General features: G+C 38.8%; 1 protein-coding gene across 2 annotated transcripts in view; it reads right to left on the reverse strand.

Moving 5' to 3' along the window:
- The window catches only part of PLXNA4 (plexin A4), a 636,841-nt gene that overhangs the window by 242,842 nt on the left and 368,114 nt on the right, over nt 1–25,885 (reverse strand). For both annotated transcript variants that reach the window (XM_003771610.3, XM_031939072.1), the window contains exon 4: nt 1,462–1,593. In XM_003771610.3, coding sequence (XP_003771658.1) covers nt 1,462–1,593 — 132 coding nt within the window. The remainder of the gene's footprint in view (nt 1–1,461; nt 1,594–25,885) is intronic.

Consider the following 25,885-nt stretch of genomic DNA (forward strand, 5'->3'; position numbering starts at 1 on the left):
CTGGTAAAACTTTGAGACATATTCCTTTTTGGTGACTTTAAAGGGCATGACCACAGCTGCTTCAAGTTGAGCATCATGGACTTGCTTGGTGGGAAGCTGGGAAGCTATCTTCTAAAGTCACTGACCAATTAAAAAGGCCACAGGAGGCTCCCCCATCTGATGGCATGTTCATTGGCCCAGTCTTCTGGATGTTCTCTTCAATGAGCTCCCTCTCAGCACTTACCATTTGATCACCCTGGATGCATCCTGTGTTATGGGAAATAACCTTGATGCTAATGGTGCTTATAGACCAGAAATAGAGTCCAATATTATAGCCAGCAGCATTTTAGAGTCAGCTCTCAAGGCTCTAATTTTCAGTACCAGTATTCATACCTCAGAAATCAGCAAACATTATGCATTAGGATTTGATTTATTCTCCTGTTGATTATCTTAACTTAAGAACATGATTAAGAAAATCTTGATAATGAAGATTAAAGTTAAAAGTGTTTCTTAAGTCTTTTTTGGGAGGTGGGGGGGTGGTTAGAGATCTGGATGTTAAACATTTATCCGCATACCTCTGAACAAGGATCTTGCTTTCCTTGAAATGGAAATTTAGAGGATAAAAGGAGAGGACTGAATCCACAATGCTCTTATTTTATTATTTATTTATTTTCCTTTTTTTATGCCAACTTTTTATCAATTTTATTTTTATCGAATGATTATTTTTGATACCTTTTGTTATCATTTCCTCATGATCCTTGCCCCTACTGAAGCTTCATTGTAACAAGGAAAGTGTTAAGCAAATCAACAGAGACCAAATATACAACATTCCACATCCAGAATCCCTCAGCTTTTACTGTGTTTCACCTGATTTCCAAGACATACATTCATGTCATCACTGTTACTGATTCCTTTTGTTTTTAACTTCACTTTTATTTCCAAATATATCTCTCAATCTCCTCCCCCACTCCTTACTCAGCAAGCCTTCCTTTATAGATTAATGGAATTGTTCCCTTGTAACAAAGTTTTTAAAAAGAAAAGAGATAACAGGAATTCACAAAGGCCAACACTACTGACCACATTTGATAGTATATGCTGTATTCTATACGCTAATCCCCCATTTCTGCAATGAAGGGAGTAACTTCATTATTATTTTTAAATTAAAGGGTGATTTCTAGACTTGCCTATCAGGTGACCATTATTCAGCATTGAGTTCTTCCTCTCCCTTTTATCCCACCTACTTCTCCATAAGTTATGCAATATGAACTGTGGACAAAGAATGAAATAATAAAATCTATTCTGTTTTCAACTAGTTCTTCATGAATTGACCTTAACCAGAAAGCAAGAACTTATCTACAAGTTATTTTCTTCTCTTTCCCCTCATTCCATGTCAATAGCAAGAAGTTTGGAAGTGAACCTAAAAGGAGCCAAATCTCTTATAAAGAATCAGCACCATCAGTGGTGGCTTTTGGTTTGCCTTACCTGTCTCTCTGACATGATGTAAAGATGTTCATGGTCCATGGAGAAAGCCATATCCCTGAGCACCGGGCCAGGATCCACCACCTGCACGGTCTCATACTGCAGGGCATTTCCTCGGGGCCCATCCACACGGATCTGAAGAGAGAGGGAGATATGTCAGAATGCCTCAGCTCAGCCAGGAAGAGAGATATCTTAGAGCACTGCAGATCACCTAGAAGATCAGCTTACCAAAACAATAGCAGGGTCAGAGTGAGTTCTATATCTAACGTGCCCAGAATATTGTTAACAGTAATGTTGATGACAGATGATGATGATGGATATGGATGATGATGATGTCATTTATGTAGTATTTTACATAGCCAAATGGTTAGAGCACTGGTTATGGAATGAGGAAGTCCTGAGTTTGGATTTTGACTCAAATGCCAACTAGATATGGGATTCCAGGCAATCTTACTTAGCCTCAGTTTCCTTGTCTCTGAAATGGGGACTATAAGAATGAACATCTATTTCACAAGGTTGTTGTATAGAACAAACAATGTATATACATAAAGCATTTTTGCAAGCTTTAAAGTCTTATATAAATAGTCTTCAAGGCTGCTGTTATCATATTTCATCCTTACAATCCCATGAAGTTGCATAATGTTGATAGTTCAGATATTTTTATATCTATTTTACAAATAAAGAAACTAATAAATGGATTTGCCCAGGGTTAACCCAGGGTTAACTGGTGAGAAGCAGAACTGGGATTCAAAATCAGGTCTTTGGGCTATAAACTCAGCTATCACAACTGACACTCCAAGTGAATTATGAACAAAAACTGAAGCAAAGAACTCACTCCCCTTCTCCCTCCTCTTACCTAAACCATAGGAAGGGAACTGACCAATGTGGTCAGTGCTACTGATATCTCTATTGGTAACCTTGATCCCAATTCCCTTCAGAAGATTTTTTATTCAAGTTTCTATCTGATGGTTTCTTCTTGGCTGCCTACAAACATTCCTGCCTCTCTCATACTTAAAACAAATAAAAATCAAAATTCTCCTTAAGTCCCATCATGTCTATTAACTGTCTTTCTCTTTCTCTTCTCTCTTTTATAATCAAGCTCCTTGAAAAAAGCTACATGTTCTCAGTACCCCTACAACTCACTCTTTTCTTAAATCCCTGCAATTTGCCTTCTGCTCCCAATACTCAAATAAAACTGTTCCCTTCAAAGTTATCTTAATTGCCAGTTTTAATGATTATTTCTTCATCTTCATCCTTCTTGACCTCTTTGCAATATCTGATACTTTCAACTTTGCTCTGCTCCTGCATGCTTGCAATCTGGAAATTTTCTCCTTGCTAGGTTTTTGGGATGCTGCTTTTTTTTAGTTCTTAGCTTACCTATCTGACTAATTTTCATTCTGCTGATGTATCTCACACTCCAAGTCTCTCTTTTGAGTCTTGGACTCTCTTTTCCATTTTTTTCTCAATTACCCTCTCTAAGAAGATGTCAGTTGGTCAGTTCCCTGCTCATCAGACCCCTAAGTTCTAGTAGGGCATCACCAATTGCTACTTGGACAGTTCAAACTGTATATCCAGTAGACTTCTGGACAAAGTTTATTATTTTCCTCCCAAATCTGCTCCTCCTCTAAACATCCCTATTAGAATCTAGGGCACTACTACTTCATCAACCTGGTTTGAAACTTCAGTATCATTCTTGATTCCTTCTCATTCAGTCTACTAATCCAATTAAATCCTAATTAAGACCTTTATTACCTCTCTCCTGGACTACTGTGATAACATCCTATTTGTTCTCCTGATCTTAAGCTTCTCCCCACTTCCAACCTTTCTCCACACAGTTATCAATTTGGTTTTATTTAAGTGCAGGTCTAATCATTTCACTCCTTTCTCCCCATTCAATAAACTCCTGTGTTTCTTGGGGATAGGAGCATAAAAATTCAGATAACTGAAGTCTGACATAAATCCAAAATGACATCCTTAAATTATATTCAATGGATTTGCTACCAGAATAATTTCAATTGCATGGTTGGAAACCATCCATTACATAAGTTTCTTCACTGAAGTGATTCAGCATAGAAAACTACTTTTTTGACTAATAAAAGTAGTGCCATAAAACACAGATTTTGATGTGGGTTCAAGTGTCTCAGGAACAGATAAGAGGGATGTTAAATGGGATGTGATAGAATTTGCCCAATGCCCAGAGAAGATGGAGAGGGAAAACTATGGCAGAAAGTCAAATCTAGGTTTAATTCTTCAAGTTTCAGAGGGAAAGAGGGGAAAACAGAATTAGTTTCAAGTTACCCTCAAGAGGAGTCTTGTTTAGAAGAGCTAAGATACTTTGGGGACATTAGAACTGATCTACTTAGCTTCTCTGGTTTGGGAATTATTTCTTTTTTGTGGATTAAAGATTTTTATTTTCAAAACACATACATTTTCAACATTCAACTTTGCAAAACCTTGTGTTCCAAATTCTTTTCCTTCTTTCCCCCAGCTCCTCCCCTAAACAGCAAGTAATCCAATATGTTAAACATGTGCAGTTTTTCTATACATATTTCCACAATTATCATGCTGTACAAGAAAAATCAGATCAAAAAGGGAAAAATGAGAAAGAAGACAAAATGCAAGCGAACAACAACAAAAAAGGTGAAAATACAATGTTGTGAACTACACAGTTCTCTCTTGAGTGCAGATGACTCTCTCCATCACAAGTGTATTGGAAATGGTCTGAATCACCTCATTGTTGAAAAGAGCTACATCCATCATAGTTGATCATCATATAACCTTGTTGTTTCCGTGTACAATGTTCTCTTGGTTCTACTCATTTCACTCAACATCAGTTCATATAAGTCTCTCCAGGCTCTCTAAAATCTTCCTGCTGATCATTTCTTATAGAACAATAATATTCCGTAACATTCATAGACCATAACTTATTCAGCCATTCTCCAACTGATGGGCATTCACTCACTTTCCAGTTCCTGGCCACTACATAAAGGGCTGTCACAAACATTTTTGCACATGTGGGTCGCTTTCCCTCCTTTATGATTTCTTTGGGATATAATCTCAATAGAAACACTGCTGGATCAAAGGGTATGCACAGTTTGATAGCTCTTTGGGCATAGTTCCAAGTTGCTCTCCAGAATGGCTGGCTCAGTTACAACTCCACCAACAATATATTAGTGCCAGTTTGGGAATTATTTCGTACCAACTATGGTCTTCCCAGGCTCAACCTTTACTCACAGATGTTCTAATCTTTCCCATAAAGAACTTCCTTAACTCAAACATTTATCAAGTGCCCTAAATGTTATTGGTTAGAAATGATGCTAGTTAGAGAATCACAGATATAAAGGATCCTAGAGGTCAGCACGTCTAACTTTTATTTTAATGTTGAGGAAACTGAGGCCCCTAAAGATTAAATGGAATGCCTCAAACCTGTTCTGGCAAAGACATTCCACCCCTGAATAAAGAGGAAGGAAAAGAGACCCACATTGAATTCTAAACCTGGGGGTCATCAATGTATCACATGCTTGCATTCAATAAATGGAAGTAACTGTAATGCTTCACTTAATATCATGCTATCTCAGAACCAATTAAGATGTTAGATGGGGTATGTTTGTATCTGGTTCTGTCCAATTCTTACTTACTGCTATCTTGCCTCAAGAATCTGATTTCAGCCCATGAGCATCAGTGGGGAAGCTGTGCAGGAGCATGGCTCTCTTCATTTCTCATAAAAAATAAACAGAGAATAAAAGGAAGAGAGACACATTCAGCCTTGCCATCAGAGCTCCTGATGACCTCCTTCTTCAACACAGTTCCCCATTCCACAAGGAACCCAACTTGGCCAGAGCCTTTCTTCATCTGAATGAAAATGAGAGTTTGTGCAAAACCAATTGGGATTACCACCCACGTCTGACCGAGCACTGATGGCCTTGGCCTCTGGCCCAGCCAGGCTGCATCCCCAGATTGGAGGCCTGGAGCCACAAAGTCAGAATGATACCAAGAGGTCTGGCCTACCTCCAGCCATCCCCAGGCCTTCAGGCAAAATCTTCCTTCCCCAGGGAACTCTTCTGGAACTAAGTCCCATCAGATGTCCCTTACTCTGATCCCTAAGGTAAATTGGATTTCATGCCCAAACATTGCTATTTAACTTTTGGTCCTAATTCCCCTCCTCCATAGGGGTGAGGTCAATCCTCTTGAAAAAGATGGACTCCTAAAAGCACAGGGCAACAGGAACCAAATTTTCACAGAAGTGCCTTGAGAAACTAGATTGGGCAAGTCAGTACTACTCGGGTACATGGGGGGATACAATTAGGTTTTTCCTAAACATATGCCCCCAGAACTGGGTAAGGGCCCATTTTCTGTTAGCATGGTCACCAGGAGAACCTAACAGAACCAAAGAAAGAAACAAGAACAGATGCTACTGTGATTTAGGAAATGTGCCACTGTTTACAACATAAGAAGGCATTCAGCAAGAATATATGTGGAGTGGCCAAAACACTGTTGCTTTTGAGCATTACTGGATTAGCAGTAGGGAAGAGCTAATGCTGACTGTGGTATCTGGGGAAGAGCAAGACTAAAATTATATTGAGTGTGGGTAATTTGGGAAAGAATAAGACTAAAGTAGGGTATAAGTAATCCTGTATTTTCCCTCCAGTGAATGTTGTGTATAGTCCCACTAACCCGGACAATAGCAGAGGAGTGGGAGCAGTGAAGTGGAAACTTTGATCTGTCTCTGTTTCTGTAGGTTTTGCATCCACTCAGAGCTATTGGGGTTTGAGAGAACCAGGAGATTTTCTCAGTTCCTTGAAAAGGTGTTGTTATGATGCTGGAGCTGTCCAGCCAAGGCTGGATATCTGAGTAAGTGAGGTGAGATCCTCCCTATTTGTCTAGAGATTTGTCTCAGACAGACTTCAGCTGTTGCATAGTCCTTTTGATTTGAAGAATTTCTACTTCCTGAAATAGAAGGTATTCCAAATGGGAGCCTGGAAGGTCATACTGAGCCATCTGTGACAGCCAAGTGATGGTTTAGCCATGAGAAGATAAGGTTATAAGATGGATTTTGAACTGTATCCTCAGGAGAGTAGACTCATGGACACATATTGTGGTATTACTCCTTGGAGATCAACATAACTGATGCCAGACAAATGCAGCCTTTCGGGTGGGGGGAGTGAAGAACAACATGGTTCAAGTAAGATGAAATCATGTCTTTAATCTCATAATGTCCAAGTGGATAAAAGGGAATCAATCCATTGGCTGGTCTATACTAATCATGATAAATCCTCATGCTTACATCATGCTTTGTATATTTCAAAGCTATTTCACCTATCTGATCTCATTTATTCTTTAATATCACAATACTATGAAATTTGTAGGAGTCCTGTTATTCCAGCTTTATAGATAAGAAAATAGCCTCAGAACAATTAAATCTCTTGCCCAAGGACATGCAGTAAATCAATAGCAGAGTCACATTAGAACCCCTAATTATCTGGAAGGAGGGAGAAGAAAGAAGGAAGGAAGGAAGGAAGGAAGGAAGGAAGGAAGGAAGGAAGGAAGGAAGGAAGGAAGGAAGGAAGAAGGAAGGAAGGAAGGGGTGAGAGAGAGAGAAAGACAGACAGAGACAGAGAGACAGAGAGAGAGAAAGAGAGGAATGGAAAGAAGGAAAGAATGGAAAGAAAGGAAAAGAGGGAAGAAAGAAATAAACATTTATTAAGTACCTACTATGTTCTGAGACCTATGCTGAGCACTTTACATATAGAATTTTGATTTGACCTTCAAAAACCTTGAGAGATATTTGTTATGATTATACCATTTGAAAGTTGAAGAAACTGAGGCAAACAGAGGTCAAAGGTTTTCCCAGATTCATGCAACTACTATGTCTCAAAGGCTTTATTTGAACTTGGGTCTTCTTCACTGCAAGCCCTGCCCTCTATTCACTGCACCAACTAGCTGCCTTCCTTCTCCTGAGCCTTTCTAAAGATCTTTGACAAAGTTCCAGGCCAAATAAGAAGCTGTCAGCATGTAGTATAGAAATGTGCCGTCCTGCACAGGGATGTCATTTATAGACAGGAAAGGGTAAAGAGAAACAGCTACTTTGTGACTCTACATGAATTCTCTGAATAGAGAAGTAAGCACAGTAGATTCCCAAATAATCAGTGAGGGGTTTACATAGCATCTTTATAATGATCTGAGGGATGAATGTCTAGTGAGGACTTTTAAGTTCACAGATAGCTTTAAGCTCTTTAGGGTAGTAGAAAGTCAAGCCAATTAATAAAAGGTGAGATCCTTTGAGGCTAGATGAGGAACTAAAAAGGTGGAAAATGAGTGTGTGGCTAAGTTCAGCTGGGGTGGGAGGACCCTAAACTATACCAAGCTCTGAACCCTGAGTTATGACTAAAGAAAAGCATTAGTGCTGATTGTTCCTTGAAGATACCCATCCCTCAAAGGGCCAGGCCAGTGAAGCACAAGACAGGTTCAAGAAGAAATTGGTTCCCCATGACCAGAGTGCCCTTCTTCATCACCGCTACCTCATAGAATCCCCAGCTTCCCCTAATGCATAGCTCAGGTGCTGACTCCTATTCAGTGTATTTCCTGATTCGTTGGCCCTTCATCACTACTCCCAACCCTCCTAATTGCCTACTTCTGCTATTAATTGTACTCTCTCCCTATTGAAATCACTTTATAATTCCTTGTTTATAATTTGAATGTACTTACTTGTGTACACAAGATCATAAGATTAGGAACTGGAGGGGACCTTAGAGATCAGTTTAGATCTCTAAAATCTAGAGATTTTAGATTTAGAAATTTTTATTAATTAGATTAGATTAATTTAATGTCTTCATTTTATGAATGAGGAAACTGAGTCTTGGAGAGATGGAATAACTTGCCCCAGGAGAACTGATGCCATGTCTAGAGCCACTGCTGCTTCCCTATTGATCATCCAGAAGCAGGCTCCTTTGAGGGCTGAGACTATAACAGTTTAGTCCCTAGATTGGATATTCCCAGTGTCTAGTACAGCATTGGAACAGAGGAGAAACTTAATACCTGTTGAATTTAATTGAATTTTAACACTCTGTATGGCTCTGGTTGCCCTCAAGAAATATAAAATGAAATGAAGGAAAGGCAACTCGAGTAGTCACAGATATGGATCTTCAGCTTGGAGGGATGAAGGCAAAGAGAGGATAAGATCAATGTCTGTGAAACCATGAATGGAAGAAAACATCAGTCATCATGAGGGAAGGGAGCTTGCCTCCCTGAAATTTAACACAGACCTCAATTAAGCTGTCAGGTGGAAAGCACACAGTAGGTGTTTAACAAATGTTTAAATTGAATGCTAGGACAAGAGAGAATCCCTTGAACTTTGAAAGATAGTACATTAATGGAACTCAAGAACTGAGGTAAAGAAGACATAGGAGCTGGCCCCACAACTAGAGAAAAGGTTCTACATTAGTAAGAAGATTTTGATTTGTTTGAGGGTTTCCTCTAAGAGTGAAATATTAGCTCTAGTCCTTAGTCATATAGTACAAAGAGGTGGGCCAAGGTGAAAATATAAAAAATAGGCATATTCATGGATGACAAAACCATAATGGGTTGCTAAGAGTAAGTTCTATAAGGATATGGATTGTTTCATTGTTGATTTTGTATCTCTTAGGATCCAGTAAAATGCCTGACATAGGAAACACTTAAATCCTTATTGTTTGCTCTATTTGTTGATGAGAAACAAAATGTGGGTCTCGAATGTTTGAGAATAAAGGAAAACTATGCTTTTCTACAACTGATAATTTTTCAGCATCTAAACATTTATCCACTCATTCACTTACTCATTTTCATTCAATAAACATTTATTGAGCATCACCATGTGTGTAGGGATATATGAGGAATTCTTGACTCCTATTCTCATGGATTGTAAAATCTAGTTGGAGGGAGTGGGTTAGAGCTGGGAATGTTAGGATGTATGATTAGACTTTGGGATAGTGGGTCATTTAATTTCTTTCCTTTATAATCCATATCTATATTCATCCCATGTATATATTCTGTACACATACACCTTACAGGCATATATGCCCTCCATACCATTCAATCATGAAGCCAGCCAGTAATCAATATCCATATTCCCCTCTAATACACGTCTCCTTGTCGCCTGACCTTAGGCCATTTCATCTCTGCCCTTTATCTAGATGGCATATATACATACCGTCAGAGTAAACACACATACCCATACACATCACCATATGCATCCTCCTTCCATAACCATTCAGGATACACATTTTCCAGCCTTAGACAGCAGAGCCCTAGTTACCTCGAGGCCTTCTGGCTCCCAGCCCATCCACCAGACAGCACTGCCACCTATCTCCATCCCTGGCACGGTGAGTGTCGGGGCTGCCAGGCAGCCTGCTATTAAAAACATCAGCAAGATGGCCCCCACAAAGGTCAGCCATCCAGGGAGCTCCTGGCAGCTGCTTGTTTGTTTATTTGAACATTATCTGGGCCGGGCTGTTTATTTACATCCATTGAAGTATTGAACAATAAATATCATCTCCCAGTAGCAAACAGATGCTTGCACTCAAGCGTTCTGGCTACCATTAGGCTTGGAATGATCTCCTTAATGAGCAAACAATACTATTAATCTTTAAAGATGCAGACTCCTCTCTGCCCCCCTGCTCCTCTTTTTTAACTTCCTCCTTTTCCTTTTACTCCCACTCTCTGTGCAGTTCTGTTAATGTCTAGCCGGCAAGATTTCTGGCTCCAGCCCACAGAATGAAGCAAAGACCTGTCTCATGAGTTCATTGACTTAGACAACGATAATGGTTAATGGTAATGAAGAAGAGTGCGTGAAGCTGAGAACTGGAAAGTGATTGGGGGGAAGATGGAGAGCCAGTGATTTAGCGACAATTTCAACTTCTCCCCCAAACTCTGAAAACCCCAAACCCAAAGACAGCCTTGGCAGTTCATCTTCTCTACCCTTCTCCTACACAAATTTTCTTATCTTCTACCAATCCACTTGTGTCTACATACAACACACATGGCAAGACCAGTTCTAGTGGGAAGTGGGAAAGAGCATAGAACAACTCATTATAGAATCTGGTTCCTGAATTGCATAGAACATCCAAGAAACTTTGAAGTCTAGTCTTCAGGTCTTTCCTTCTTATGGAAGGACTTAATTGGAACAAGGTTGTGCCTTAGTAGTTGGACTGCACAAGTAGGTAGAGTATCAGGCCTAAAGTCAAGAGGAAGACTCATTTTCCTGAACATAAATCTGATCAGTTAGTAATTATATGACCCTGGGCAAGTCACTTAATCTTGATGCCTCGGTTTCCTCATCTGTCAAATGAACTGGAAAAATAAATGGCAAACCACTCCAAGAAAATCCCAAATGGGATCATGAAGAGTGGAGCAATGACTGAAAATGACTATACGACAATGATAGGACTTAGTAGATTACTAAAAAGTAACTAGAAGTAAAAGTTCTATAAAGATTATTAAAAAAAGCAACTAAAAACAAAAGTATTAAAAAGTACTTTAGCTCTGTGGCCATGAAAGAGGGCCCATGAATGAATGATGATGGCTAAAGCATTGATAAAGTACTTACTGTACACTAGGAACTGTGCTTAGCAGGGCATGCAAATATTAACAAGCAAGCAAGGCACTGCCTTCAAAAAGCTCAGACTCTATTGGGGAACACAAAAGGGGGAGCTAAAAATGGGAAAGATGGTATCACAGGGATATGGTTTGGAAATGACCAGGAAGGGACATGATGGTCTGAGAAAGAGAAAACTTGCCTATCAGTGTCAGGAGACCCAGAAGCAGAGCTCACCAATTGGAATCCATGTTTATAATTCAATTTTGAAGAAAAGGGGTAAGATGGAAACCAAAGTGTATGAATAGGTCTAGATGCTATTTCTCAGCATTCTCGTTGGAATTTCATGAATAAGTAGGTTACTTCAACTCTCTCTGCCTTAACTTCTCTAGGTGAAGAGCCCATCCCTGACTAGCCAGGTTGACCTTAATTTTGCTACTACTGATCGATCCTCTGCTAAGCCATCAGCATGAGTGACTGATACTTTGTGAAAGGGAAAAGCCAAAATCACTTCCCTTGCAGGAGATACTATTTATACTGTTCTGTACCAATGTATTATATCATGGGACTGGGGCACAGGAAGCCTTGCTTCCCCCTTATTTAAAAGGCAGAACTTTACAATAAGGTAAAACTTATAGGGTTTATAGATTCAACCATCACAAAAATAGTAGTAGAAGCAATTCTTCTTTCAGGGCACAAGGTCTAACCTCTATAGCAGGACAGTGGTTCCAGATAAAAAATTGAAATTCACAGCCTGTGGGATATTAAAAAACATAGCTAGCAAGCGAGGACCCTAAGAGATAGGACTAAGGCAGCTAGGACCAAAGGACTACTACTTTGGCTTATCTGAAGTATGGGCCTATTATAGAGTAAGGAGAACCTTATTGAAGTTGGTCTAGTGCTGTCTCACATCCTCCTTCCATCCAAGAGTTTTTCCCTAATGATGCTTTTGCAGAGATGGTATCCTATCCCTCATCCTGAAGTCAGAAGCAGTCATTAGCAGGTATCTAAGAAATAAGGTCAATGGACCAAGGACAGGATGCTTGAAATAAGGTCAAAATTATACAAGGTCATTAACAGGAAAGTGAAAAGCAGTTAAGCCAAGCTGAAATTAAAGTTTGAGGGAGCAAATCAGAATCAAAACTAGAAGCTATTCTTCCTTCATCAAGGAGCAAATAGAAAAAAGAGATTCTCGTTCAGGGTCAAGCAGCAATTAGAAGTCCACAGGGAATCCTGCTGGGGTTAGATCAAGGAACAAGGAGTTTGCCTTATAGACTTGCTCTATAGGCAGCCAAGACCTTAGCCTCTCTCTTTCAACTGTTCCTCATTTGAACTCTCAGGTTCCAGGCAAGGACAGCCCTAAGCAACATTATGAATTAAATAAAATTTGCCTTTGGCAAATTCCTCCCCTTCAGTTTCTCACATATTGGTTAAGGCCTTCCTATTGCCCCTGCCTAGATTTGGAACTGTCAAATTCTCTCCCCACTGAAAGAGCCAGCAAATCTCATTCCCTCAGGACCCAAGATAATCAACTACCTAATCTGACCAACTAATTGATGCAAATGAAAGAGGACCTAAGGGGCTCTCAGGTAAATATTTGCATTTTGAATGTAGACACTGGCCCAGGCTTCATTGTGTAATTTGTAGGTGATCCTAATGGTGGTAGATTTCTAGCTGAAAAGCTTCTTTGGGTATTGGTAGGGATGGTAGTTTTTTTTCCTCCTCACATCCTTAAAATGACCTACCTTATCTACATATAAAATCATCTCAGTTTCAGGGACCATGGAGACAGTTTTGTTCAGGGTGTCCTGTGCTCTCTTTAAATCTCTTTAAATCAAAGGACTACTGTTCCTTTGCCATTTTTTTTTCTTCCACAGAGAACATGCAAATTTTGGAAGAAAATTCTCTACAATTATGGAATATTACAATCAGTTGGAAAGTATCTTAAATATTATTAGTTAATCAAACAATAAACCCTACTATAAAGTAGGGTTTCATATTCTTGAGATTTGAGCTGTCTCTCCTTCCTGGTTACCTAAGAGTAATGAAAAAGTCCTATCCATTCAAAGCCAGGTCCTTCCAACATGGTAAACTGCTGAAGACCACTTGAGTCATCATATCCCACCTTACTAATCATATGAAGATAAGGAAAGACCATTGACCAGAGAAGTCTTGTGGAATATCCTTACTGTGTTAGGGCAAAGCTTCAGTTAGCTGTCCAATGACTTGCTGAGGAGGGGGAGGAAAGGGAAACAAGAATTTATTAAACACCCACTATGTACTAGACACTGTGTTAAACACTTTACAATATTATCTCATAAAAATCCCAGGAACTAGGTGCTATCATTATTATCACCATTTTGTGGTCAAGGTTAAGAAACTTACCCAGTGTGACATAGTGTTTGAGATCATGAGTACATCATTTTGTCCCAGCACTGAAGCTGAACTAATTGGTGGTGGAGGTGGTACTTTGAATAAGTCTCAGTCCTGATATTGTTCATGTTACAGATTAGAAAACTAAGGACTATAGAGTAGCTAGGTAATGCACTGAATAGAGAGCCAGGTCTGAAGTTAGGAAGATTTGAGTTCAAATCCAGTCTTAGACACTAATTTGAGTTGCCCTAGTCAAGTCATTTAACCCTGTTTGCCTCATTTTACAGATAAGTGATTGTCAAGATGTGAGATCTAAATCTAGACCCTTTCAACTGCATGAGGTTATGCTGCTGTGTACTATCTGAGGATCTATGGAGCTGTTATATCTTTCTGGAGAAATTACTTCTTTTTTATACACATATTTCTAAAGTGTCTTTAAACTAAAACATGTATGTCCCTTTATAATAGATTTGTCCCTCATAACACAAAGAAAAATATCTTTCTATATCGTTCTCCCTACATTTTATTATTGTTTTTTACTTCATTTGGAGTTTTCTTGGCAAAGATATTGTACTGGACAGATGAGGAAACTGGGGCAATAGGGTTAAGTGATTTGCACAACTGTTAAGTGTCTGTCTGAATTTTAACTTAGATTTTCCTCATTTTACTCTCTCAACTGCTTCCTTCTCCCTATATATACATGTACATATCTGCTTTATTTTTTCTTTCTGAAAATAGAATTGTGTCATAGCCAAAGATTATTTCCCTACCCTTCAAGTATATAATACTTACCCTTTAGGGCAAGAATTCAAAGAGATGGATAGGCTGAGATATCTATCCCCCAGTAGAGATGTAAAAGGGTACTAAGTATAGTCTGATAATATTCTACAAAGGATGCTTGCATACACACACACACACACACACACACACACACACATACACACACACACACACACAGTGCCTGTCTGATTAATTATTGTTTACCCTTTTGCCTTTCCTACTCCACAGTGTTACTAAACACTGTCATCGAAATCGGTCCCTCTGTGTTTCCTACTCCTGTATTACTGCTCATATAAAACCCAAAGTTGGAACAACCCCTTAATAATTATCTTTAAGCTTCTCTAGGGTTATACTATCCTCTGCACTTCATATTCCCTTCTGTTAATTAAGGAAAATGGTCTGTCCCTTTGCCCTCCCACCTTGCTCTTTTACTGACTAAGAAATGAAGTAGATGAAATTGATAAAATATGTAAAGTGCTTTGAGCTCCAAAAGGAAAAAAAAAAAGGAGATAGAAAGGAAGGAAGAGCTTGGATATTATAATGATAAGTACAAAGGAGGTTGTAGAAAACGTCAAAAACATCCAGGTCACTTATGTCAAATTCAATTGATTATACAACCACTTTTCTATTTCCCTACTTCTTATCATACCTATCATCAATATATTTAGTTAGATAAAAGGGCTAATGAGACCAGAGTTTTGAATTTAATTTTGAGATGGGTCTGACCTGATACATTGGAGGGAGAACACAGAAGCCGTCAACCTACAAACTGTGTGTTTTTGAGCAAATTGCTTAATCCTTTTGATATCAGTTTTACCATCTGTTAAAAAAATGAAGCCGAAGCTTGTATTGTCACATCATAGCTTGAGCCCACAATGGACAAGGGAACTGCTAAGGACAATATAATAGAGAACATGATTGAGACAATTAAAAAGCAGAACTGGAATGTTATTCATGGTGGTGGTGGTGTTTGGGATGAGGATTCAGTCTGTAAAATTGGAAAGGAAATAGGGATGCAATATTCAGAAGAATAGATCAGGAAGATCACTCGATTTGCCAGGAACCATGGGAGAAATGACAGAGTTAAGAGAAAGTCTGTAGAGAGGCAGCAGGGTGAAATATATGCCTATTTAACCAAGGAGTTCTGGGAGCTATGTGCTTTTCAAGACTCTGCCATCCATATTGAGCTGATGGGCCTCAGCTGGCCCTGACATGCACCATCTACCCCACAGAGTTGTAAGGACTGGATGGGATAATGTATGTCAAATAGCCGTGTTTACATTTCTAGGTATGGTTCAAATGAAAGGAGGTATTATTAAGGACTGGTCCCCCAACTCTAACCCAGAGTAATCATGTTCTACCATTGAACATAATAAAAGATGGAAGGTGGATGGCTTGTTATAGCCCAGTGTTGCTGGTCTTATATGACATTTATAATAGTTTAGTGGAGTTATTTTCAAAGGTAAGAAGGATCATTTAATAGAGAATTTGAATTCTCTGGCTCTTAAGGTCAAAACATGGCATTAGAGATTTTTTTCTATTTATAAAAAAGAACTATCTCCCTACTACCATAAAATTCCAATGGAAAAAACAATGGCCTTCATTTATGAAAGGAGTTTACTCAATGGAGAGTGCTTGGTAGGATCAAAAGCTAAAAATATGAAAGAATACTATCCAGTCCCAGTTTACATAGGGTCAAATAGCTAAGAAAGAAATTGAAGAGGAGGCAGAATCCCCATGAAGAGGTGACAGGGCACAGAAAACTAGAGTTCTATAGTTCCCTTGTGCAGTAGGACATGTACTGGAAACCTCTGGAAGGAAAGATCTCAGTTCCTATCTTGTGTGAGAATGAACACTAGATTGAGAATTAGGAGAAAACTGGGTTTACATACTACCTCTAATATTTTTGGATTGTGTTTAAACTCACATCCTATGAGTCACTTAACATCTAAATCTTAATTTTCTTCATCTATAAAATGGGAATACTGTTACCTACAGCACTTTATTCCTTGGGTTGTGTGAGGCTCAAATGAGATAATGTATGTAAAATGTAAAGTATTTTGGAAATCTTAAAACACTATCTCAATATTAGTAATTATCATCATTGTCATTGCTATCATTTACAAATGTGCTGTCTGACCCCCTACCCCCTTCTAGCAACAGAGATTCTCTGAGATCTCAAAATTGATTTTTCCAATCAAAAAGAACACAGTCTAGGAAAACCTGAGGTTGATTTAACCTGGGAGTGATTCATAGGGTCATATATTATATGGAGAAAGAAGAAAACAATTTGGCTCATATGGTTTGACTGAGAAACAAATGGGGAAGTGGAATTAGCTGCAATTTAGTTTTAGGTGACCCAGAGGGGAGGGAAATATTTGAGGGCCTATTGGCATTCATGGGCTAACAGGAAACAGAAGCAAAATCAGAGAGATTTTCCTTAAAAAGATCCACTACAATCTAAGAGAGGGAGGGAGGGAGAGAAGAAGAGAGGAAGGTATAAAAGGAGAGAAGGGAGGGAGCAAAGGAGGAGGGAGAAAGAGAAAGGGGAGGGGTGGGGAAACAGAGAGACAGACACACACACACACACACAGAGAGAGAGAGAGAGAGAGAGAGAGAGAGAGAGAGAGAGAGAGAACACGAACGTGTATGTGTGTCCTCATCTAGGAAGGCAGACAATTTCTCATCCCACCTATTTACCCTACAGCTTTGACTAACCACAGTTCCCCCCTCCACTCACTATTCAACACACAGACTCTGCATCAGTTTGCTCATCTCACAACAGGGAGAGAATATTACAGTTCCCCTCTCTAATTCACAAGGCTATTGCCATGATGAATGAGTTAATATCCTAAAAAGCACTTTGAGTTCCTTAGACAAATGTGCCATGTGAATATTAGGTGCTGCTATCTAGTCAGCATTTCTCTTGTGCTGGAAATGAAGCCCCCTCTGGAGTGGGACTCAGCATCTGTGTAACAGCTGTATCAGAAGGAAGGAAGTAGCAACTAGTTGAAACTATAAGTTGAGTAGGGAGATGAAGGAAATGAAATGTAGTAACTCAAATTAAGTGAAGGCTGAAACGAAGAGAGTCTTGCAATATGTGTCGGCACATTTTCACATTTAGCGATTTAGGTGGATGATCAGTGTTGACTTAAAACCAGAAACCTTCACCAACAAAGCTGTCCCAGACATTAAGCTCAAATGTTCTTGGAGCCAGGAGACTGAGAGTAAGTGTTATTCCCCTTTCTTGTCCATCAGCTTCCAATGCTTGACAATTCTTTCTGGGATGTTTTATATTTGTCTCCCTTTTTATTTTCTATAATAGCTGCATGACTCTTCCATTTCTCAGTGATCTTCACTGTCTCCAGTTTGTTTTCAGACACTATTTTCATGTAGTGGCTTTCTACTGCCTCATTCATCGAGTCTTCTGCTCAGATGGTGTTTAAGGGCGTCCATTATCTGTCCCTCTTCTACTTCACTGACAATCCTCAACATGGCTCTTTCCTTTCTTATGCAGCAATGCTTCTTACTGTCACTGCACAACATAGTCTTGTTGACTTATATCTGTTAGTCTTTGCTCATGCCGTTTCCTCTGTCTGAAAATCTCCCTGTCCACTGCTTCCTTTCAACCAATCCATGACCACCATTTTCTCTCTTGCTTTAAGATACCTCTTCCAAAAAGTATTTTCCTATTAAAGTACCGTATGACTAGATGATATAGTGGATAGAGTGCTGGACTTACAGTGAGGGACTCACAAACTTAGCAATGTGACCTTGATCAAGTCAGTGAACCCCTGTTTGTCTCTGTTTCCTTAACTGTGAAATGGGGATAATAATAGCACTTAGCTCCCGGTTTTGTTATAAGAATCAAATGAATTAAAATATGTGAAATATTTCACAAAGCTCAAAGCATTATATAAATGTTACATTTTTATTATTACTACTCTAGCCACCCCCTTATTTCGCATCCACTCAATATTTTGTACACTCTTTAACCATGCAGCTATTTTCTAATATATATATATAGACCTGTGATTTTTCTTTTCTGTGTTTCAAGCATGCTTTTTCTTCACAACCAAGACCTGGAGGGAAGAGGGATCTTTTGCATCCTCCACAGTGTCTTGAAACATATTATTCATATCAGATATGATTAATAAATGCATGATAAGATAATGAATGGACATCTGGATGTCAATAGAAAAAGGAACCCATCAACTCTGGATTCCAATAGCCAGATTAGCCTTTGGAAACACCAAAAAATAGAACAGATAAACCACAATGGAATGAATCCCTTGTCTTTAGAGATACACAGCCAAAAATACCTGTTGGCTGTAGATAGCTTGGTTGTAAATAACTTTTTCCAACCCTACTTTCAACTTAGCTAACTACCCTTTAATCTTAATACTTTGGATTTCTCTTGAGTTTCCATGTGTTTTAGCTTCACACCTGTTCTGCACAGGACTATGATTTCCTACTTTCTTTCTTTAACCACTGCAGGTACTGACATTAGCCAGAGCAGTAGGGTTCCTAATCAGATGCCTTCTCCCAGGATACTTCTCCAGGCACTCTACTCAGTACCCGGCTCAGCTCCATAGAATTTCAGAGCAGCCGTTCACCCCCTTGGCACTGCTTGGACAATTTTTCTGATGAGTAAATAAACCAGGGAGCATAAGGCAAGTGTACATTATATTGACATCTGCTCCTGATGAGCTGTGTTCTGGTCTCCTGCAGCCCCAATCAAACTGCTCATGCATCAGCCCTTTAATGGAGGGTGGGAAGCAGTATCTAGAGCAACTGTGAGTGTGTGTGTAAAAGAAAAGCCTATATTTACTTAAAGAACTCTGGAATGGGCTTCAAAGAAGGGGAAAAATTGAGGCTCCAAAATTAGGGAGGAGAGCGTTCTCTTATCCTTATGGTCTTCTGCACGATCTCAGGTTTGCTCATATTGCTTTCTTCTTCAGATGGTCATTAGAAAAGGTAGTAATGTTTAGAGCTAAACTGATGGTTATCTTTAGGTCACACTAAGAATCAAATTCTCCCAGTAAGCCACCATGCTGCTCATATGGGCATAGGATTATGGCATTTTAGAGAATCATTTAGTCACCCTGTATCCATTCTACTGATGAGAAAGCTGAGGTCCAGAGAGATGAATGATTTATTCAAGGTCATCGAAGTGTGAATGCCACAGTCAGGATTTCAGCCTAGTCTTTGCTTCTTGACAGAGCAGGCTCAGTTAGAGTTTTTAAATATTCTAGATCACCGGTATTTATTTATTTTGGAAACTATGATCCTCAATAAACTAAAATCAAAAAATGAGGGTGGAACAAGGGTAGCAACTTTAATCATACCTGACATAACCAGAACAATACAGTAAGCATCTCCCACTTTGACATAATGAGTCATTTAGGCTTCATCAAGTAGAACAAAGGAAGCTACCTCTGTGTCAGTGTCCAAAGAACAGCTCATATAGAGAGTCACAGGAGTCTTAGGATCTTAAATAAAGATTATAGATAGGTAGGGAAAGGGGGAGGGAGGGAGAGAGAAAGAGAGAAAGAGAGAGAGAGAGAGAACACATTTAATCTTTTAAACTACTACATCATGCTCTCAAGACACCCAATTATGACCTAAATCCTGTTACTTTCATTTGATAGGAAGTTGTGATTAAAGACTTCAATCAAGAAGCCTTTAAAGCAGTTAGTTATTGTGAGCACAATACTAACAGAGCTATGACTAGGGTAGGGTAGCTGAGGCTTTTCCTTACATACTGACAGAGACAGACAGACAGATAGACAGAAATAACAGTTTTAAGTGTTTACTATTTGCCAGACAGTGTGCCAAGTGCTGGGGGTACAAAAATAAGCAAGCAAGACAGTCCCTGACCTCTAAGAGCTTACAATGTATGGAAGAAGAGATAATATACAGGAGTGGTAGGGATGCAGGGGAGGGGAGGGCTAGGAGGTAAGTATGCAGCTGGAAGAGACCTGAAAGACCATACAATCCAATTTCCTCCTTGTATACATGAGGAAACAATGGCTCAGGGAGGTAAAGGGAGTTAGATCAAGGTCCCATAGATTATTAATTAATTTACACATGAATAAAACTTTGGACACAGGTTTTTTGACTCCAGATATTATTAGTAATAAATCACTTCAATTTAACAAACATTTATTGATCAATAATGACAAGGAAAGCATTGTATTAGATGCACTAAGAAATCTGGAAAAAATGGAAATGCATGTTCCTTACTTTGACAGAGCTTACAGTTTAGATAGGAAAGATAAGATACACACATGATTACAATGGAAAGTAGAATGTATAAATGTTAATAAGAGAATGACAAAGTGCTATTAGAGCTTAGAAATCATCATTAAGGAAGGAATCAAGTAGGCAATGGAATTTTAGATTGAATTTGAAGGATGGATTGAATCAGAAATGATAATATTGACAATTATCTAATAGAAGTATAAAATAAAGTTTCAGACAACAGTAAGCCTCACAGTTTCAAGTACATATGCTTGTAGTGAAATTAAATGAAAAACTTCCTCCTATCCCCTTTTTCTACTCTTTACAGACAGTATGTTTCATAGAAGAGCTTTAGAAAAGAGAAGTAATTTTGGCCAGCACTGCCCAGCCAACACAGAAGAATTAGAATCTTGGAGTTCAAAAACCACAGGGTGAGGAGTGTAAAAGGGACGGCTAGAGAGCCTGCTCCCAAGGGCCATGGGAAAGCCACTCTCTCCAGATAGAAGGGAGAAGAGAGCTCCTGTGCTGGGATGACATCATTGGCCCAGGGTGGAATGCAGAGATGCAGAAAGCTAAGGGGCCCCCAAGCCAAGGAGGGAGTTTGGCTGTGACATCACAAAGGGCCTTTTGACCACCCTACAGTCCCCAGGAAAACCACACAGACTGGGCTTTAAGCCGCCCCCGTTGTGTGCATGCCTGAAGACGATGCTCCCTCCGAATGCAGACAGGTGACCTTTGATCCCAAAGAGAGACAGCTTGGAAAAGAAGGAGAGGCACCAGAACTGAAGTGCTATAAAGAGGAAAAAAAATTTAGCAAGAGCCTATATAGAACACTCATTCTGCCAGAAGCACGTGGAGTTAATTGTAGAGAAATGCATTTTAAAATAAGATATTGGAAAACCATCTTCTCCGTCACTGACCACAGTTATTACGATTATTTATATGGCACCACTGAGGCTCACAGTGTTTCACAGCAATTAAACTATTGATCTCGGTATCACTGGGGCTCTGAGCAATGGAGTGCATGGTCATTCCCTGCCCTTCTGCAACTTTTATCTCCCCAAGTTTTAGATAGCGAAACTGAGGCTACAAGTCAATCAATAAGCATGTATTCTTCTTGTACTATGTGCCAGGTACCGGATGGATGGCTAGAAAATGAGGAAGTGACATGATGAAGATGTGGCAGAGGAAGACAAGAAAAAGACTGAAATATTCATCAATATATTCCTTCAGCCTTTGTATATACATTGTATATCAAATATATACATTGTATAGCTCTCGGAGAAGGGTGCAAAGAAGTGCATGGTTCCTGCACACAAACAGTTCATGATTTTACTGAGAAAGCCTACATGTGAAACAATTAAGAAATAATACCAGGAAATATGGGATGCAATTTCAGAATGAATGGAGGGGTTAAATCATTGTAGTGGTTGTTGAAGACCCACTCCAGGAGACAGAATTCCTGGACAGCTGGATTTCATCTTGTAGGCAGTGGGGATCTGAAGATTTTTGAGCTGTATGTGACCTTTTCCTTTGTTTCTATGACAGCAAACTCTCAGTTCTCCTTCCTTTTTGACCATTCCTTTTCTATCTTTTTCCTAACTCCTTAAGGAAAGTGTTCCTCAAAGTTTTGATTTCTATTCTTTTCTTTTCTGTTCTTTGCAAATCTCATTCACTTCCATCACCTCTAAATAGATGATTGGATGATTTCTAATCCTTTATTTCCAATCTTTTCCTTTGTTTTGAGTTTCAGATACATCTGCATTTCCAATTTCCTATATGGTATCTCCACCTTAATGCCTTGGCATTATCTCAAATTCAGTATCATCCCACATTGGGCTTATCTTCGCCCCGAGCCTGATTTCCCTTTTGGTTGCATTATTTGTCAGCAGCAAAACTATCACCATTCCCCCAATCTCCTCTTATATTTGAAAATAAAACTATCACCATTCACCCAATCTCTCATATTTGAAAACCCACTATTAACTCTGACTCTTGTGTTGCTTTCATCTTTCACATCCAATCACTTACCCAAGTCCAGTTAATTCTTTGCAATATGGCTCACCTCCATTCTCTTCTTTCTGTTTCTACCACCAAAATCCTGGTACCAAAATCCTCATTATGATCCATCTGGGTGATGGGAAGGCTTTCTAATAGAATTTATCATCTTTAATCTCTCCCCATCCAAGTCATCCTTCAGATCTCTTCCATATTTTTATTTCTTATCCATAGATCTGCCATGTTTTTTTTAATGCCTAAAATTTTCCATTGGCTTACTAGTGCTTATGAGAGTAGAGTTCAGAGTCATTTACCTGTCATTCAAATTCCTCTGCAATCTGGTCTCAGATTGCAGATTCCTGCAACATACTCTCTTACCAGTCATCTCTCTACTTCATGCCTCCTGCACTCCAGCCATCATCTTCTTTACCTTGTCCCAGATCCTTATCCCTACCTCTATCTTGGCTCTGTTAGATAAGCATTTGCTTTATCTTATATTCTACACCAAGTCTCCAAGGTACTTTTTCTGCCCATGTGTTTTCTCTTCCCCATTTTTCTAGTTCCCCTTCATGAGTTGTCTAATAATAAATAAATTCCTCAAGGAAAAGGACTATCTATGCTTCTTTCTACAAGATGTCTCAAAAATCTTAGTGCAGTTTTATTAAAGCTTAAACCTTCAGGAAGACCTCTGAGATACTCACCATGTGTATTCTCCGAGCTTAGCACAGTGCTTGGCACCAAGTTGGCATTTGACAAATGTTCTTATCTATCTATATCTGTCTTTGTTTCAACTAACCTGGACTATTTTCTCTCCTTGAAACATCCCTTTTGCTTTTCTGACTTTGGATCTTTGTTCAAGTTATCTCCTGTGCCTCCTCATCTTTTAAAGTTAAATTCAAATTTTATACCCTCCATAAAGTTTTACATAATTTTAACTGCCAGTTATAGCAGCCTCTCCTCTCTTTTTCCCTCCAAACCTCACATAGTATTTTGTTTTCTATTCCTTCCACACATTTTCATATTATTATTTATTATGTTTTTGTGTTTTTCCATCTACTAAATTGGAAATTCTATAAAAGTAGGAATTAAACTTTGTGCCCAGAACACAGCAGGCACTTAATAAATGCTTGATTGATGTTGACAATGTTTAGTACATTATTAATAAATGTGTGTTAAGTTTTGCTAAATGGAACGAGGGCAGTAATTACAGAAATGGAGAGAAGAGGAACAATTCAAGAAATGTTACCAAAGATGACTTAATAAAAACTTGTGATTCTGTTGGGTCAAGATTAAAACATGATGGTGAGACTTTGAACTTGGGTGAGTTCGAGAGTAAAGTTTCCACTAATACAAAAAATAAGATTGGCAAAGGGAGCCATGTTTGAATTTCATACATGACTTCCAATTGAAGATATTCTGTTTGTAGGTATGAAACTGAAGCTAAGCTGAAAATATATAATATAGCTATAGGTGTCATCAACCTAAGAGGAGACATAATTGAAGTGATGAGACAAGATATACAAAAAAAAAGGGTTTATAAAAAGGGCCAAGAATTTAGTCTTGGAAAATACCTGAATTTAGGTAATAACAATAAGAAAGGGGACAGGGAAAAGAACAATTTGAAAAATAGGAAGAAAACCAGGAAATTACAGAATCATGATAGCTGAGGTGATTTTTTTAAGGAGGGAGTTGCCTAATAATGTCAAATGCTTTAGAGTTTTTGACAGGAAAATAAGGACTAAGGAAAAAAAAAAAACATTGAATTTGGCAGGTAAGAGATCACTGGAGACCATCAATTGTAGTTTAGGTGGAGTTGTGGGGGTAGAAGCCAGATGTTCCAATTCTCAGTGCCCAATTCAAGTCACTAAACTAGGCTGCCACCTCAATTTACTCTCAAAAGACCCAATTTGACAGACTGTTTAGGTGGAAGCTAGACAGACATGAGAGAAATGAAAGAAAGTGATATAGCTTCTTCAGCTATTCCTCTCCTTGTTCCTAAAGGCCCCCAAAGGGCTCACTCAATTTCAAGTATAGGACAGTTCTCCCACTGATACACCAAGCAGCCAAAACAACAAGCAAAATAAAACAACAAGCAATGTTTTTGCATAGAGGCAGAGTAGAGTTGCCTTCATTGTGTAGTTTGAAGGGTTATAGGAAGACTCGTCTACCACCCAAATGTTCTTCCCAACCAGATGCCTTTGTGAATTAAAATGATTTTTGGGCAGTAGGAGAAATTCAACCATTCCTTTTGTGTTCATTCATTCATTCTTTTTTGTTCAATGTTTGTTCAATATTTAAATACTTTCCATATATAGAATAACTGCTAAGAAAGATGCAAAGTTTAGATAACATCTTGATTGTCCTTGTCTATATAGACAGTAGTGTCTAGGAGGATAGGATACAAATACAAATCATGATAATACAATATTTCAAGATAAATCACCTGTTTCAAAACAAAGTTCAGTATGATTTCTGGGGTAGAAGGTTTTTGAACAATTGGAGCAAACAGACTTTGCATCAAAAAGATTGAAGACTAAATAGTCATATAGAGCTGAGGGACTGTAGAGATAGGAAGGCCTATTAGAGGGCTTTGTGTAGTCTAGGTGAATAGGTGATAATGCTCTGCTTGATACAGATAAGCAAGGGATTAAGATACCTCTCCTCTTGCTACTTCTAGAAATGATACATTGATATTAAAATTTAAGTGTGAATTATCATAATTCTTTCTTGCCAAGAGGCTTGCCCACCAAAAAAATATGCCCATTATATGTTTCAAAGGAAACCAATTACAATGAAGTATAGTTATAAAATAGGTGTTTTGGGTGTTTTTTTTAAGTTTGTGGACCCAATGTTAATAACATTAATAGTGGATAGTGTACCCTTTGATTCAGCAGTGTTTCTACTGGGCTTATATCCCAAAGAGATACTAAAGAAGGGAAAGGGACCTATATGTCCCAAAATGTTTGTGGCAGCCCTGTTTGTAGTGGCTAGAAACTGGAAAATGGATGGATGCCCATCAATTGGAGAATGGTTGGGTAAACTGTGGTATATGAATGTTATGAAATATTATTGTTCTGTAAGAAATGACCAGCAGGATGAATACAGAGAAAATTGGCGAGACTTACATGAACTGATGCTAAGTGAAATGAGCAGAACCAGGAGATCATTATATACCTCAACAATGATACTGTATGAGGATGTATTCTGATGGAAGTGGATTTCTTCGACAAAGAGATCTAACTCAGTTTCAATTGATCAAGGATGGACAGAAGCAGCTACACCCAAAGAAAGAACACTGGGAAATGAATGTAAACTGTTGGCATTTTTGTTTTTCTTCCCAGGTTATTTTTTACCTTCTGAGTCCAATTCTTTCTGTGCAACAAGAGAACTGTTCGGTTCTGCACACATATATTGTATCAAGGCTATATGGTGACATATTCAACATGAATAGTACTGCTTGCCATC

The sequence above is a fragment of the Sarcophilus harrisii genome, chromosome 5, assembly GCF_902635505.1.
Source record: "Sarcophilus harrisii chromosome 5, mSarHar1.11, whole genome shotgun sequence".
NCBI classification, from domain to species: Eukaryota; Metazoa; Chordata; class Mammalia; order Dasyuromorphia; family Dasyuridae; genus Sarcophilus; species Sarcophilus harrisii.